Source organism: Passer domesticus, chromosome Z, assembly GCF_036417665.1.
Source record: "Passer domesticus isolate bPasDom1 chromosome Z, bPasDom1.hap1, whole genome shotgun sequence".
Classification (NCBI taxonomy): Eukaryota; Metazoa; Chordata; class Aves; order Passeriformes; family Passeridae; genus Passer; species Passer domesticus.
Window position 1 is genome coordinate 67,885,464 of NC_087512.1, and position 15,203 is coordinate 67,900,666.

The 15,203-nt window shown below is 36.3% G+C and overlaps 1 protein-coding gene across 3 annotated transcripts in view; it reads left to right on the forward strand.

The window, feature by feature from the left end:
- The first annotated feature begins 8,575 nt into the window (after window positions 1–8,575).
- The window catches only part of GRAMD2B (GRAM domain containing 2B), a 41,648-nt gene continuing 35,020 nt past the window's right edge, over window positions 8,576–15,203 (forward strand). For all 3 annotated transcript variants that reach the window (XM_064405761.1, XM_064405762.1, XM_064405764.1), the window contains exon 1: window positions 8,576–8,800. In XM_064405761.1, the coding sequence (XP_064261831.1) occupies window positions 8,676–8,800 (125 nt within the window). In that variant the 5' untranslated portion in view covers window positions 8,576–8,675. The remainder of the gene's footprint in view (window positions 8,801–15,203) is intronic.

The window sequence follows — 15,203 nt, forward strand, 5'->3', positions numbered from 1 at the left end:
TAACAAATTGATAGCTTGGCGTAGCAAACTGACCTACAAAACATAGGTTTCAACATAAAAGATTTTTCTGCACAAATCAACTTCTTATGCTATTAACTTATCTGGTAGCCTACCACATACTTTATTGTTCACTGGAGGATACAGTGAGTACAGAGAGTAATGAGCTGATGAAAATTTCAATTCCTCTAATTTTTAATAATAAACTATGCTAGCACAGAAAAGTAAAAATGGGTTGCTATATAATGATAGAATTAGTAAAGATTTTAAAAGTGCTCCCTTATATTTTCAAACATGTATCTGGATATACTAATTACTGATAAAAATTTCTAGGTGTACTAATACTGACACAAAGTTGTCGACTTTGCTGCACTAATCTGTTGGTCCTAACCCCCTCATTCAGGGGTTAGGAAAATTTGCTGTAATATTAAAACAGATTTGTAAAAAAGGTTTCTAAAAGCCTAAACTCAGTTACCATCATCTGAGGAATGCATGCAGGCATGCACAGACTAAAATTACCATGGTTCAGCTCCTTTAAGTGATACTATCTACTGCAAGCTGATCCAAAGCATAGCTTTATGTAATTCATCTAAAGTGGAATGGTTTTCAAGGACACAGTCCTGTATTGCTGGTCAAATTGAAGAGCTGAAGTTTTGAAGGCTTTCCCTACCCCACTTATTTGAATGACATGGGCTGCTTGAATAGGCTTTTTAAACACTCAGTATTAATTGGTAACAGAGACTAGATTGAAATCAGTCGAGTTCTTTTAACCTTTCCCAAATACCTTCACATCTTCAAGTTTCACTTAATGTAATTGTAAAAACAGGTCTACTGTTACTCAACTCTCAAGGGTGGCATTAACTTCATTAGGTGCTGTTTGTACAATGTGTTAAGCTCCTCATTAGAACATGCACAGAGGTATTTTAGACTAATGAGGCTCTATTGTTATAACCTATCCCTTCTTAATTGCAATTTCTTTATAAGTAGCTGATGTGGTGCAAACTCTCTTAAATGGCAAACACTGGTACAACAATCAGTTTTAATTGATGTGTACATTAAAATAAATCTTTCCATTAGGCTGTAGGCTGTATGCATATCAGCCTCAGAGAATAAAAAAATATTTTTAAAGAGGAAAGAAAAAATACATGTGTCCAACCATGGACCTCACCCATTTGCAGAAGGGTGCTGCAGACTCCTTCCTTCTCTACAGCCCTACACTGCACCACCAGATGGGCCCTACAGCTACCAGTGAGATAGAAACACGGAATCATTTAGACTGGAAAAGACACTAAGACCACTGAGGCCAGCACTGCCAACTCCACCACTAAACCATGTCCTCAAATGCCACATCTATGAGTCTTTTAAATACCTCCAGGAATGACAGATTTCAGCTCACCACATCTGTATTTTACAGCAGCAGCCTTCATCATCACCCTCAGTTCAGTTAATTCCCTGCCTTCTCTCACAGGACAGACACTCTCTCACAGGACCAAAGCTGTGGTATTGGAACAGTGCTTGTGGTAATAAAAGGGACAGATGAAATTACTCAGCTGGCAAAGGCCTCAAAAAATGCTCTACACAGGACAAGTATATACAACAAATCACTTGGAATTGGATAAATTAAGCAAATCAAGGCAAAACCAAAAGCAATATCAAATAAAGCAATATGCAGGCTGCAAGTATGAGTTTTGTTTCTGAACAATAGCAGTTCTGTGATCTTCCGTGCTTTTCATGCAAGAAGGATGTCAGGCCTATGTAAATTTAAATCATTACAAATATTAAACCTCCAAGGGAAAAGAAATGCACCTAAGCTTTAGTTCTTTTGCACTGGCAACGCTCCTTCAAATTATAATTCCTAGGCAAAAAAGTCTTTTGATCTTAACACAGGGAAAGACAGTAGATAAAGTGATGTCTGTGTATACAGGGATAGAAATTAACCTCTGAAAAGGCATTGAAAAGAAAAAAGTGTCTTTTAAAACAAAACATGTCTTTTTATTTCACTTTCAGGAAGCACTCTACTGTATAATCACATAAGATTAATCCTGTATCTCTAACCCTTCCTCCTATTGTTTGTGCTAAATTAAAATATATGGTAAGAGGTAGGAAGGGACAAATAAACAAGTGAGGGCAAATTCTGCTTGGGACTACATGAAGGCAGCAAACCACCACTTTTCTTATAGAGAACTGAAAAACAGGTTTGAAGTTCTTAAATTTCATGGATCTGTTTACTTTCCTCCTGGTCTAGTCTAATCACTTCCTGAGAAAATCAAAGCAACTAAATCTACGAGTTGTTCAGATCATCTTTATGATTACTGTAGGCAAGTTTCTATCCAGTGAGAGTTTTCCATGCTTCCTACCTGCAAATTAAGTTCAGTGTTGCAGCACAGGGTTGTCTGACAGTGGTTGAATCAGAATTCTGATGAAGCTTCCAGTCACCTAGGTGGTGTTTTGTATAATACCTATAACCATGTTGTTGTTGCTTTGTTTACAGCTGTATTGCCAGGTGCTATCTCTTTAATGTCATTATGGTCTTATGCATCTTCTTGGTGCTGCACCTCTACCAGAACATTATTGAAATTTCCTATTTTATTCACTGATGTCTTTGCCCATGCACCTCTTGAGAGGGGGTGTCACTATACAGTCAGCAATGATATTTTACATGGTACATACCAATACCTCATTTATCAAATGAAATGTTTAATAAAGCAAAGGTCTAGCCAGGAGCCAGTTAGCTCACCACAAAGATGACAATAGTATGGATAAGCAGAAATTTCCAACACTTCACAATGCTGTCCACCAAATTGATTTCCTCCTTTGATGTCAGCAGCCACCAGATTAGTAAAATATTCCTACTCCTGGAAAGTTACTTCTCACTCCTGGAAACATTTTACTCAAGGTCTGTCAGTAATCTTCAACATTAATACAGAAAATTTGAAAACATGACCTGGACAAACTCATCAGATTCAGTTGTGTAACTGAATATAAAAGATATTAACATTAGTACTATTATTATATAATTATTATTATTATATAATTATATAATTAAATAAATTATATAAATGATATAATGATATAAAGATATTAACATTATTATTATAGTACTGAAGAGAATAGATAAATTCACATTTTTTAGTGGACTGATAATACAGCAAGAGTCTAGATATCATTTAGAGAATGGGGAACACAGCCATTTACAAAGCTGAATTTATTTAACTTTTTAAAGCATATCCTACAAAGAGCCAGTCTTTATTAATAGTAATGGTATTTCAGTTAATCAGATTAACTGGTTTTTTTCCTTCTTAATAACAAACCCAAGTCTATCACACAGGGCAACAAACTCAGGTTTTTTGTCTCAGACAGTTCTTGTCTTACTTTGTCTTATCAGCCTCGAGAATTAAGGCTTGAATTTTTAGACTTCAGTGTTTCCTTTTGTTAAAAGAAAATTTTGCAAAGTCTCATCTTCTAAGGTAAAGTTGCCTTAGATAATCCCATCAGAAGCAGACTGTCTTCTCTACCCCAGAGGCTTTCTCCCATAATCATTGGGTGAGGGTTTGTTTCATTAAAAGGCTTTTGCTGCATGGAAGTAGAGGTTTCCAAACACAAATATGGACCTCCAAAAGTTGAGCATATGGGAGTTCCAGGATGAGGAAGGGAACTGGCTGTTCATACAGTGGAGTAACTGAAACAGCATCTACTAAGGTGACCACCAAGAGAGGAACCAGAAAACACAAGTTTAAAAAGCATGTCCTAACAACAAGATTACTGAAGAGTAAAACAATCACTGGCTTCCACAAATATGGACAGCACACCATTGATTTCATTCCTGTGTCCCTCTAGGAGTAATTCTTCTCATGTATGCTACATGTTCATCTATCACTCTCACAAACCTAACCAGTTTTCTGTCCCCTTGCTCCACAAACTTGTCTGTGATTCTACACATGAGTTCTGGTCCCATGCAGCATTCAGAGCATCACAGGAGGAGGCACAGCAATTCTACATATCTGCCTGTAGCATCCCACATACTCAACACAGCATTTGTGTAAGTTCAAGCAGGAACAGGCACAACTGAAAATTCACTACATACAAACTGAGAGTATCTCACTATTGCAAATAAAGCACAGATTAGAACATATTAAACTCCAGTTCAAGAGGGAAACCTTGAAGAAAGAAGAAAAAGAAAGAAGAAGAAAGCTAAGATCAAGACTTCTGATCTTAGAAATCTGAGATCAAAAAAAGGAATGGAATATTGGAAACTAGACATAAAACTTACCTAAAAATGTCCAAACTGATTTTAGAGTAACCAACATGGGGCCCATATTTCTTCTGCAATTATTTGTGGAAAGGTGCACTTTTCACATCTCCAGTTAAGAGGGAAAAAAAATATTAATTTTTGAATAGATGTGGTCCAAGCAGGGAAAAAAAATGAGACAATCCTAACCATGAAAGATAATGTTGGCTCCAAATGAGAGCAGCTGCTTCTGTATACACCCCAGAAAAAAAAATAATTATGAGACCTAAACCCATAAAGCAAGAACTCACCTCCCCATTATTCTAGGGATCATAACAGACTAATTATGCAGTCCAATTTAAGGGCCAGTAAATTCTGAGACTCAGAACAAACTGATAAAATGATCAGTCATTGATTCCTCTACTCCTTATGAAAAAATCGATAAGCTTTTGTGGCCACATTCCAGCCAAGACGTAAGCTCTTATAAGATCACACATAACATTCACTACCATCTCAAGTCATTAGTATAACCGTCAGCCACTCATTTGTTTCATTCCTGGATGGTAATAAAATTGAATGTTTTGTTCGAAATATACTTCCTGACATCTCCTTACAAACTCTGTCTACAGCATCTCCCTGTATGATCACTTCAACTTGCAATATTTAGGCAGTTTCTTAGCAGTCACCTATCACAAGGCACAAAGTCCCTCCTAGCATAAATGAAATCTCTCACTCTGAATACCCAGATTTCACCACTTTCTTCGTCCTATCCCATAACAGAAGACCATTTAGTAAAGACAAAAGTACTTAAATTGTGTGTAACACAATTGGAATTTTTATTATATTTCTGAATATCTCTATCTTGAGAAGAAATACTCCAGGGATTGAGAAAGCAAGAATAATCTACCATTTCTTTTCCTGAAGTAATTCACTTTATTTTGATGGAAACAAAAAAAAAAAAAAAAAAAGCCAAAAAAAAAAGCCAAAAAAAACCCCTACACAGTAGTCATGAGGAAAAAAAAAAGTGAAAAAAGCATACGTTTTTCCAGACAATTTCTAACCTTTTAGTGAAAACTGCTGCAGACTGAAAATAAAATTGCATGAGGTTCAAGGACATCAGCCACATTTTTTCCCTCTCTGCCTGCCTATCAGAAATAATTGCAACAGTCCTAGACTCCACAAGATATAGTCTAGCAGATAAGCGACAAGAGAGTGTCAGTGACAAAGGTCAGAATTAAAGGGCATAGTTTGATAATTGAGAAAAATAAGGATACACTTGGCCAAATATGAATATGGACTTCAAGAAAAGTAGATCAAATGAAGAGGAATCAAGAAATAATGGGAAAAAGTTGTTTTAATTGTATGAGACAGAAGGAGATAGAGTAAAAAAAATGTACTCAAGCTTACAAGCTACTGAGCTACCAGTTTCTTCAGAACATGAAGAACAATTCTCTAGGGAGAAGTCCATGTACAGCAGATAGCCACACCATCAGGAGTATCAACTTCTTCCCACACCTGATCCATCTCATCAGAAAGAGAAAAGATACTGGTGTCTGTTAACTACTGCTAAGAGATCTGAAGTGAGCAGCTACAAAAAGTAAGTTCTGTATCTGCCCCACATCTCTATCGGTGACATTTCTGTAGGTATCTAGACCTCCCCAAAAATATTTATGAATATCAGAAGGACATGGAGTGATCAACTGCTTTTAAATTTGCCTAGTGGTTATGAACTACATGGTTTTCATACCCTTGCATCAAAATAGGACAATCCCAAAGATTATAATACAGTGTAGATCCACATGGAATAAAAATTGCATTATCATTTATACAGGCACCATCAGGTCAGCCCTTCTGGCCTCCTAACTACAACCAACCATGTACTATTTTTCAGCCCTAAAACGATCTCCAAAACAGCTCAAGATCACAGTTGTGCAACTCACTAAAAATCAATAATAAACTCAGTTTGTTTCTCTCCTTATTCTCTCCTGATAATAAGGAGAGAAGATAATCTCTTGAGCATATGGTGACAGCAGTACCACCACTGTACCTTTCTGTTCCCACTAGAAATTAATCTTCTAGGCCTGCTCCTTTTCTTTTCATCAATCCAGGGAGTTACTGCTGCAACATTCAAGGCAGAAAAGACCTCTCAAGAAGCAAGAGCCATGAGAGTCTCAGGGCACTGTCACACAAACCTGTTTTTCTTCACATGTCCGTACATAACACTGATTGTCACTGCCACAAAGCTCCTGAGGTGGAATTGGCAGCATTAGACTTATGGATGGACTTGATTTACATGATTCTGTGATTCTGTCTAGTCAGGCTTAGCTGACCTAAACTAGCTCAGTAACACCAGCTGTGTAGGCAGGAGCATTTAACTCCCCAGCCTAGTCCTTGACCTGGTTAGCATTGCTCTAGCATGGCAAACCTAGAAGCCCTTCAGAACAGGCATATGCAAGTAGCCATATAATTGCAGGCTGGAAAACTTACCACTTACTATTGTAGTATAGGAAGGAAAACAGTAGTTTAGAAGTAGGCACAGTACCCTGTACGAAACTGCAAGACTTGACTGTTTTGTAGAGCAGCAAAGATGCCTAAAATTGGAGGAAGGAATCATGTAATAGTTTTTCCTTGCTAAGAATGTTCCTGCAATTACTCATTTAGGGAAAAATTCAATTGCCCTCTCACTGTACTTGCTCTTTAACATAGAGAAAGAACACAGTTGCCATTGTGACTCTTAATGAAGGGGTTTCATTACATTTTACTGCACAAATAGATTGCTTTCAAAGATAAATATGTCATATTAATGATTTACAAGCTCACTATGTCACTTAAGTTTTCTAAGCAGTTTTAAGAAAGTTTCTTTCTTTGAAAAAAATTAAGTGAATTGATATCCTAAATGAATAGATATGAACAACACAACAGAGCCAAAGCAAATTCTTCTTGTGATTAGAGAAGGAAAAAGCTTTTGGTTTTGTTGAAGGTTATACCACTTGTTTTATGGAAGAGTAATAAAGCACAGAGACTTTGCCTAGTTAGGCTGCCCTGTGTTTGTAGCCTATGATCACACAGGATCAAGTACAGAGTGACAAAAAGGCCTAGCAGGAAACCAAACATGTTCAGCATAGTGACTCAAGGAGACATTAATTCAGAATCCAAGTAGCATAAATACAGCTCCTTAAGTACAGGTTTCATGGGGAATATTTAAAGATGATGAAAAGCGTATTTTTTTTCTTTTCTACTTTTTTATTAAAAGTCTTCTCACATTTATTTGGAATTTTTGCTTCCAAGGAAATAGCTGTTTCATCTTTCCCTTTCTTAGCTATTATGCTAATCCTGTATTTCAATAGTTACTGTATCACAGATTTATAGATTTAATTGCAATTTGCTTAATACTGATCACAAGCAAATTTTATATTAAAAAAATAGTCTAGGTACTTAGTTATGCAAAGAAGCCAGAAACAAAAGAAATTTAAAAAGAGAAAAAGACATCAGTTTGCTTAGATGTCTTTGCATTTACAAATAAAACCTGTGAATAGTCCAAATGGATTTGTATTGTTTCACAAGCTGTTTATAGATGCTGAAAACAGAAAGAGTGTATTACATTAAACATCTTTGGTCAGCCTCATAGACAAATCTTCATTACCACGCAGGTCCAAGATGAAGTTTAACAGAATTTCTAAATGCTTTGGATGTTAAATCAGTATTATAAGAGGATCTACAATATAAAGACAAATTTGTGACTATTTCACTCACTAACCTAATCATTATAGTAATCTTCAACAAACAGAAAACGATATAAGTTTGTAGTTAATGTTTGCCAATTTATAGAAAACTGGTTAGACAAACTGGTTTTGTCCAGCTGGATTCCTGTGCATTGAGAATTAAATGACTACCTGTATTTAAATTGAAGTGCAAAGATTTGACTTTTATAGCAGCTACATGCACACATGTGGACCAACTTGTCACTGGAGAAGTGCAATATAATAATTTTGGCATGTTCAGAACAGGCGGATGTAGTCACTTCTTAAACATATACAAATTTGTTATTCAAACTTGGACACTTAGGTAGACAGATCACAAAGAAGAATTTATGACAGAACATGTTTCAGTTTTAGGTTCAAACCTGAAAACAAAACATAATTTAAAATAGGTTCATGTTTTACACTCCTCAATTCATCCAAATAAGTTATTGTTATCTATAATGAAGTTTCAAAAACACAGTTCACCTAGATTTGATTTTGTTCTCAAGTAAACTTCTGAAGTGCTGCAAATAAAAAAAAGAAAACTCCCTTATGATGTCACAACACTACGTTACTCATTAACTGATTTTTAAACCTAGCTTGAGCTGGAGTCATACCAAGACAGCACTTCCTACAGCAGAGAAAGGCTGTGTGTTTCACGGATCGGTCTAGAATTGAACTTACCTAAGTCTGCAGTTAGCTCCATTAAAATGCTGAAAAAAGGAAGCTCCTTGGAGGACTCCGTTTTTCTTTCTGAAAGTCAGAACAGCTTCCGAAAATCAAGTAATGACACCCCGACCAGTCCTACGGAGAGTGTTGGATCAGTATTTATAAGGTAAATCCCAATATATTTGAGTGTTTTGCACGTGATGGGGGAACAGGGCAGCAACACAGGAGGGCACTGGGACAAGTGCACTAAAGAAAATACCTAGATAAAGAAGCCTAATAGGAAAAGGAAATGCACACAGAGATGGTAATTTCTTGTATGCTACTGATTGCACTGGGAAAGAGCGTACTACTGTAAAGGAGAAACTTGTGATGGGGGACAGAAGGGTATTGTTTTCTCCTTCCTTATCTATTGACACTGAAACAGGGCTTTGAATGTGTATAACACTATACACTAATAGAACTCAAGTTTTAAAGCGACCTCTATAGGGTCACCCAAATATCTGTAATATTTGATCTCTGTACAAAGCAAAAGTAAACTTTGTTAGATCAGGGAGTTAAAAAAAATATTTTCATGTGTGTTTTGGCCTAAAGGAACTTCATAAAATTTATTAAACTAATTTTCACGTGCCACCTTATTAAAAAAAAATATTGAAGGAAGTAAAAAACATGCTAAATGAATACTGGTAAAGGGTTTCCTGATAGAACATTCCAAAAAAAAAAAAAAAAAAAAGGGAAAAATCTGTTTTCTTACTTTGGAAGGGTCAACTTGTTGAATTGCAAATTCCCTCTATGGTGGAATTCATTGCAATGCAGAGTTCTGGATAAATCATGCACATTTTAGACAGCACAAAAAAATGGGGGAAGGCAACATCAGAGGGCTACTGGCACTTGGTGCTTATCCTTCCTCATCTACTGCAGGAGCAAGACAAGTAAATACCCACAGTACTTATGTCAACCCATCATGAATAAAATAGCTTAAAAAGCTATTCAAAATACCATTAGACATTTATTGGTTCTAAATCTGCTTGAAAATTCTTTGCCAAGGGCTGGTCCTTAATTGTTGCGTGGTGCCAAACAACCCTGAAGAGTGATTTGGAACCTCTACATAGTCTTTGTGTGGCTGAATTACATTTCTTTGTGGCTGTGCACAAATTCTTTATATGGGGTGACAGATCTTACCACTAATTAGGTCACTACTATAAAAGAGTTTGTTGGCCTAATTTTTCTCTTTTGAAATATTATTAGGGCTTTTTAATATTATATCTGCATATCATCCTTTCTTCCAACTCAAATGTCAGAGAGATAATGTCCAACAGTTTGAATAGATAATAATCAGAAATTTTTAGTTTTAATTAGGGATTTCAAAGACTCTTATCTAGAACCAATCACTTTGAATTTGTTTTTTTTAAAAAAATTCACATGACTGTTCATATGCCTCTCAATCTCATTTTGCAATTAGGCATGGGACATAAGTAACATACAGAGGTATTCAGAGGGTGACAACAAAAGATGGTGATTTCTACCCACTTCCTAGTTTGGACAATATAAATTTTGTCCTCCTTTCTGTGTCCTGTTCAGAACACTGGTCAGACAGATTTACCTACTTTTTTATTTACCACTAAATAACCAGTACACAAAAAGCTGCCATATATGCTCTGACAGCAATGTGACCAGGCCTTACAAACAGGTCCTTTACCCCAGATTTCGCAATAATCAACCTGCCTGCCAAGTACTGAGTGGTAGGAGCAGGCCTTCTAGAAAACCAGTTTGCTCAGTTGCTGGTTCAGTAAGGATAATATGATTATAAAACCCTTCTGTGAAACCATACCTCTATCAATAGCAAAGATGGAGTAGCAGGCTGCAAATATAGACAACCTTATAAGGAGGATGCACAATAGCACACAATGAGCTAGATGGACTGAGCTCTCACCAAACTTGCTTTTCATATGTTTGTCACAGTCATGATATATTTATTGAAAATGAGCCACATGAAAAATCACGGAAAATGCTTTTGGAAAAAGTAAATGCAGGCTCTGAATTTTAAGGTACTATTTTAATACAGTCTTATTGATTTGGAGCATATTTTCTATATATGAAGATTCACCCACAGAGAAAATTTACTATATTAATGATCTTTCTTGTTCATTCTAATTATTCATGCCTGAGGAGAAAAACTGACTATACGCCTAAGTTTTTATATACATCTGTTTTCACCTCACTGTAATTGGCATGTGGATGAGCATGAATTTGGCAGAAACCAGGGAGTTATTAACATTTCATAAAGGGAAGCTCACAGTTTATCGCCACGGCAGCATGTTGTCCCTGACATAGAGCAAAACTGATTTCAGAAGGAAATTATGACTCTGGAGCTAAAGTGGAGGTGTCAGCCACACATTATCGATCAGAAATTTGTATTGATAAATGTACTGGCCACTTGTCTTTGCAGCATTTTATCAGCATGAATGTATAGAGTTGTTCTGACATCAGAACAAAATATGGGCTAAAAAACCAGGGATCTCAAGCTCCCATTTGGAGCTCATCCCTATAATATGAGTCAATACCCTGTATTGAGTTCTCCTAAAATTTAGGAAAATCTTAAGGCTTTTGGTTTTGAATAATCCCCTGAGTGACCCTAGAAAAAAAACCTCAAACATATTGAACACAAGAAAATTCGTTTTTTCAGCAATTTAGACCACAAGTTAAGTGAATACCATAATGCTATATGATGCCAATCTTAGTAATTATCACATTACAGGTTATATAATAAATGGTTTTAAAAAATCAGCATTTTTCAGTAGCATTGATATCAGGTGAGAATTATAAACAATTTTTTTAAATTACAGAACAATGTTTTTAAAATTGCAGAACATGGAGAGGTTTGTTTTCTAAATATCTCATCTAAAATGGAAATCAAAAGGGCTCTCGACTCCAGTCCTGACACAGCAGCTCATTAGATGCACTACAATACACAAATACAGTAAATACAGCACTCATTTTGCATCTGTGATCGAGCATTAATATTTACCTACCTTTTGCTTACAACAAAATAACAGAAAAACTCTGTAACAACCAACAACATAAACTTTAAAAATGGTTCTGTTATAGACAGGTTTTTGTTTGGACACAAAAAGGAACCCTACATCCAGATTTCCTCTATGAAGAGTTTTTGACAGAAAGCTTTTTTAAAGGAAATTCTGCATTGAAATTACACCCCCCATAATCTCCCAGTGTACCACTGTAAGACTGAGGCTTAGCTCAGACTAATTTAAGAAGTCATGTTAAAAAGATAGGCACACACCACCTTCTAAAAGGTGTGTTGTTTTTATAGCTCAGTTATGAGCACCTGAAACACTGGCAACCACCTTACAGCTCAATGGCTTTTATCTGGGCTTTGGCATTCACCCCTACTGGCCTGAATATGAAGACATATTTACACCTTTTTTGGTTTCTTTTTTCCCCAGAGTAATATAACTCCTAGTTCTAAATGAGACAGAACAGTAACTGTATAAGCACAGTCAAATAGCTTATTATTCACAACCCCATCTGATGTAAAGACTGTGAGAAAACTGATAGTATGATTAATTATTTCACATTATCTTGTGTTCCTCACTTTAACCTTCCTCTTCTAAAGGTAAGAACAAACTTTTCCTAAGCTTCTGGAAAGACTGGGCACTCTATTTTCTTGTGGAAGATTAAATTTGTCCTCAAACAAGACAGTTTTCATTTTTTTACATACTTAATGTACCACACTGTTGCACTTCAGAGACTGCCAGACAACTAAAGGTTTTTTCCAACAAAATTATTACCATATTTACACATATCATGAATGTTTGCATGTACTTGGGCATATGTGGTTCCAAAAAGGACCCACATGTATTAATGTATGACACACAAACTGTGTAATTATATACATATATGCACCTTATTCAGTAGATACATCATCAGTGTGTATCTAATGAATAATAACATACAGCTGTAGCTGGACTGAAATTTTTGTCCAAGTCATCTGTATATAGAGATGTCACACTTGGATATTGTCCAGGGTTTACTTGGACATTTATAATCAGAGGATGACAAACCAAGCTAATGTGACCCACCAGAGTAGAACAAGCAATACTTACATTTCTCTTTTTTAACACAGCTGGACAATATATTAAAAGAGAACATGTATCTCTTTTATTAAAAATAGAAACATATTTTTTAAATTATAAATTGAGAAAGCGGATTTTGCTGCCATGAGATTTCATACAATGATTTTAAATTACAAAATCTAGGAATCACAATATTCTAATGTCCTAATGTTAGCATTGACATTCATGAGGCATCCAGACCAACATACTGCATGAAAATATGCCATAACTGCTCTTTTTTTTTTTTTTTTTTTTCTTTTTTTTTTTTTTTTTTTATCATGAGCTAAGAGGAGACAGTGACATGTGTTTTTCAGCAAAATGCCAACTGATTGAGTACTTTCTCACAGCTGGCAGAACTGCTAACAAGTCTCAAGGTTGCATTTTTCCAGTATGTAAGAGAGCTGCCATGAACAATTTGGAGTGAGATGAACATTCCTTTATTTCAGTGGTTGTACTCTGTTTTACCATTAACCCTCCATCCCATACTGTTCTTTTGACCACCACAGCACAGTAAGACACAGTGGTGAGGCTCACAGCATGTAGTGTATCTTCTGTGACTCCACATGGGTCATTTTAAAGGTCATGGCAGTAAATGTGCTGAGTCGAGCTGACAAGTACCTGTGCAATGTGTTACATGTTCACTGAAATGTGGGCTGACATATTGCTGATGCCTCAGAAGTTTTGGGTGGCAGTCTCTCTCCTTTGTCCTGCTGGGTGTTACAGCATGAGCGTAGCACGGTCTCCAACAGTTCACCCACCTGTTTCAGCATGGAGCCACAAGGAGCAGCCCCGGCATGCTCCACCGTTTGTGATAAGCTCTCCAACTAGCTTTCAGACCAGCTTACTTCATTTGCCCCATGCACTGCCCTGTCCAAAGAGGGGTTCAACCAATACAGTAATCCAGGCCACTTGAAACAAGAAACAGGAAGGGATAATCAGATAAGACTTCCAGTAAACAGCTCAGAAGAAAAATATTATCTGATATGGGTATCTATGAAGTAATCTCAAACTTCTAAAAGCAAATAAATTATTAAATTCTTAATCCAGGAAAGGAACAGGACTCAACTGGCCAAAACCGCTTTTCACTCATTACAACATTGCACCATTCACAGTGTTCTGGCCCTAGTTATCTTCCACAGACTATTCTGGACCTTGATCCACCTATATTGAGCATACTTCAGGTATGCTGATTAACTGAGCGCTGTTTTTAAACATTCCTGCTTGAGTCAGGAGTCATCGTCAACACCAGCTTAGATCAGGTATGGCTTTGTCGCGCTGGGTCTTGTACCCTCCAAAGACAGAGTCTGTAGCCTTTCTGGGAAACTTCCTGCAATGCTGCACCACCTTTTTAGTCCAGTTGTTTTGTGGTTTTTTGTAGTGTGCATCTCATAAGCTGGCTTCACTCTGATTTGTGGATGACTTGCGCGTATTCTAGAAATTAGAATTTTTTTCCCTGTTTCAATATCTTTACAAATGTCTATTCATTTGTGTCTCGCACTATCAGAGCTCCTATTTTTATAGTATCTAACATAAGACTGCTTTACTATCACATTTCAACTATAAGGACTTAGCAGGTCTTTCAACACTTAATGGCTTCCAAGACATTTGCATAGCTTTCACAGAAGCCTACCAGTGCAGAATATCATAAAGGAAACTGAAGACAAGACATATACAAGGACCTATTAGGCAAAAGTACTTGTATTCAGGCACTATTGAGGCTGTAGCTCTTAATACATTTTCACACCTGTAAAGACATACAGAACTTTCTACTGAAATGTGCTCAAAGCACATAGAATGCTTGTAATCTTTACTCATTTTCTGCTTTGTTTCTTTACAAGGAAGTTTCCTCATATTCAGGCATGCTGATACTTGCCAGATAAACTGAAAAACACTTTATGAAAACAGCAGCAATGACTGCACTGACATAAACTTTGTTGATTAAGACAACCTCTAACACTGTCTATTTCCAGATAGATTGTCTTTTTCATCATTCAGTAGGCAATGTCCTAGCCATAAATCTTTAGGCATGGGTAGCAGTTCCACTGCTTTTTATACTGACTTCTCCAGTGTGTCTCATTAGGCTCTTTTACCGTTTCTTGCTTCATGTCCTTCAAGATATGATTCATAACTATTCTGATAAATTGAGGAAACAGATTGGAAAGGAAAAAAAAGAGCAAAATGCACAAAGGATATGTAGATGGTCATACTTAATCAAGTTTTACAATTTTCTGCCGATGTACTAGAGGATAGAATCTCAGCTGACATTTATAAAAGCTTCATTAGGTCATAGTGCTTGAATACTAAACCTGAGCCAGCCTCACCTGTTGTGAAACAAAAACAGTTTACCACAAAATATGACCAGTGTGTATAGGAAAGATGAAATAATCTTTTAAACTCTTCTTTATACAACTTTCATAAAACTATTGGTGTTGAGTCTGG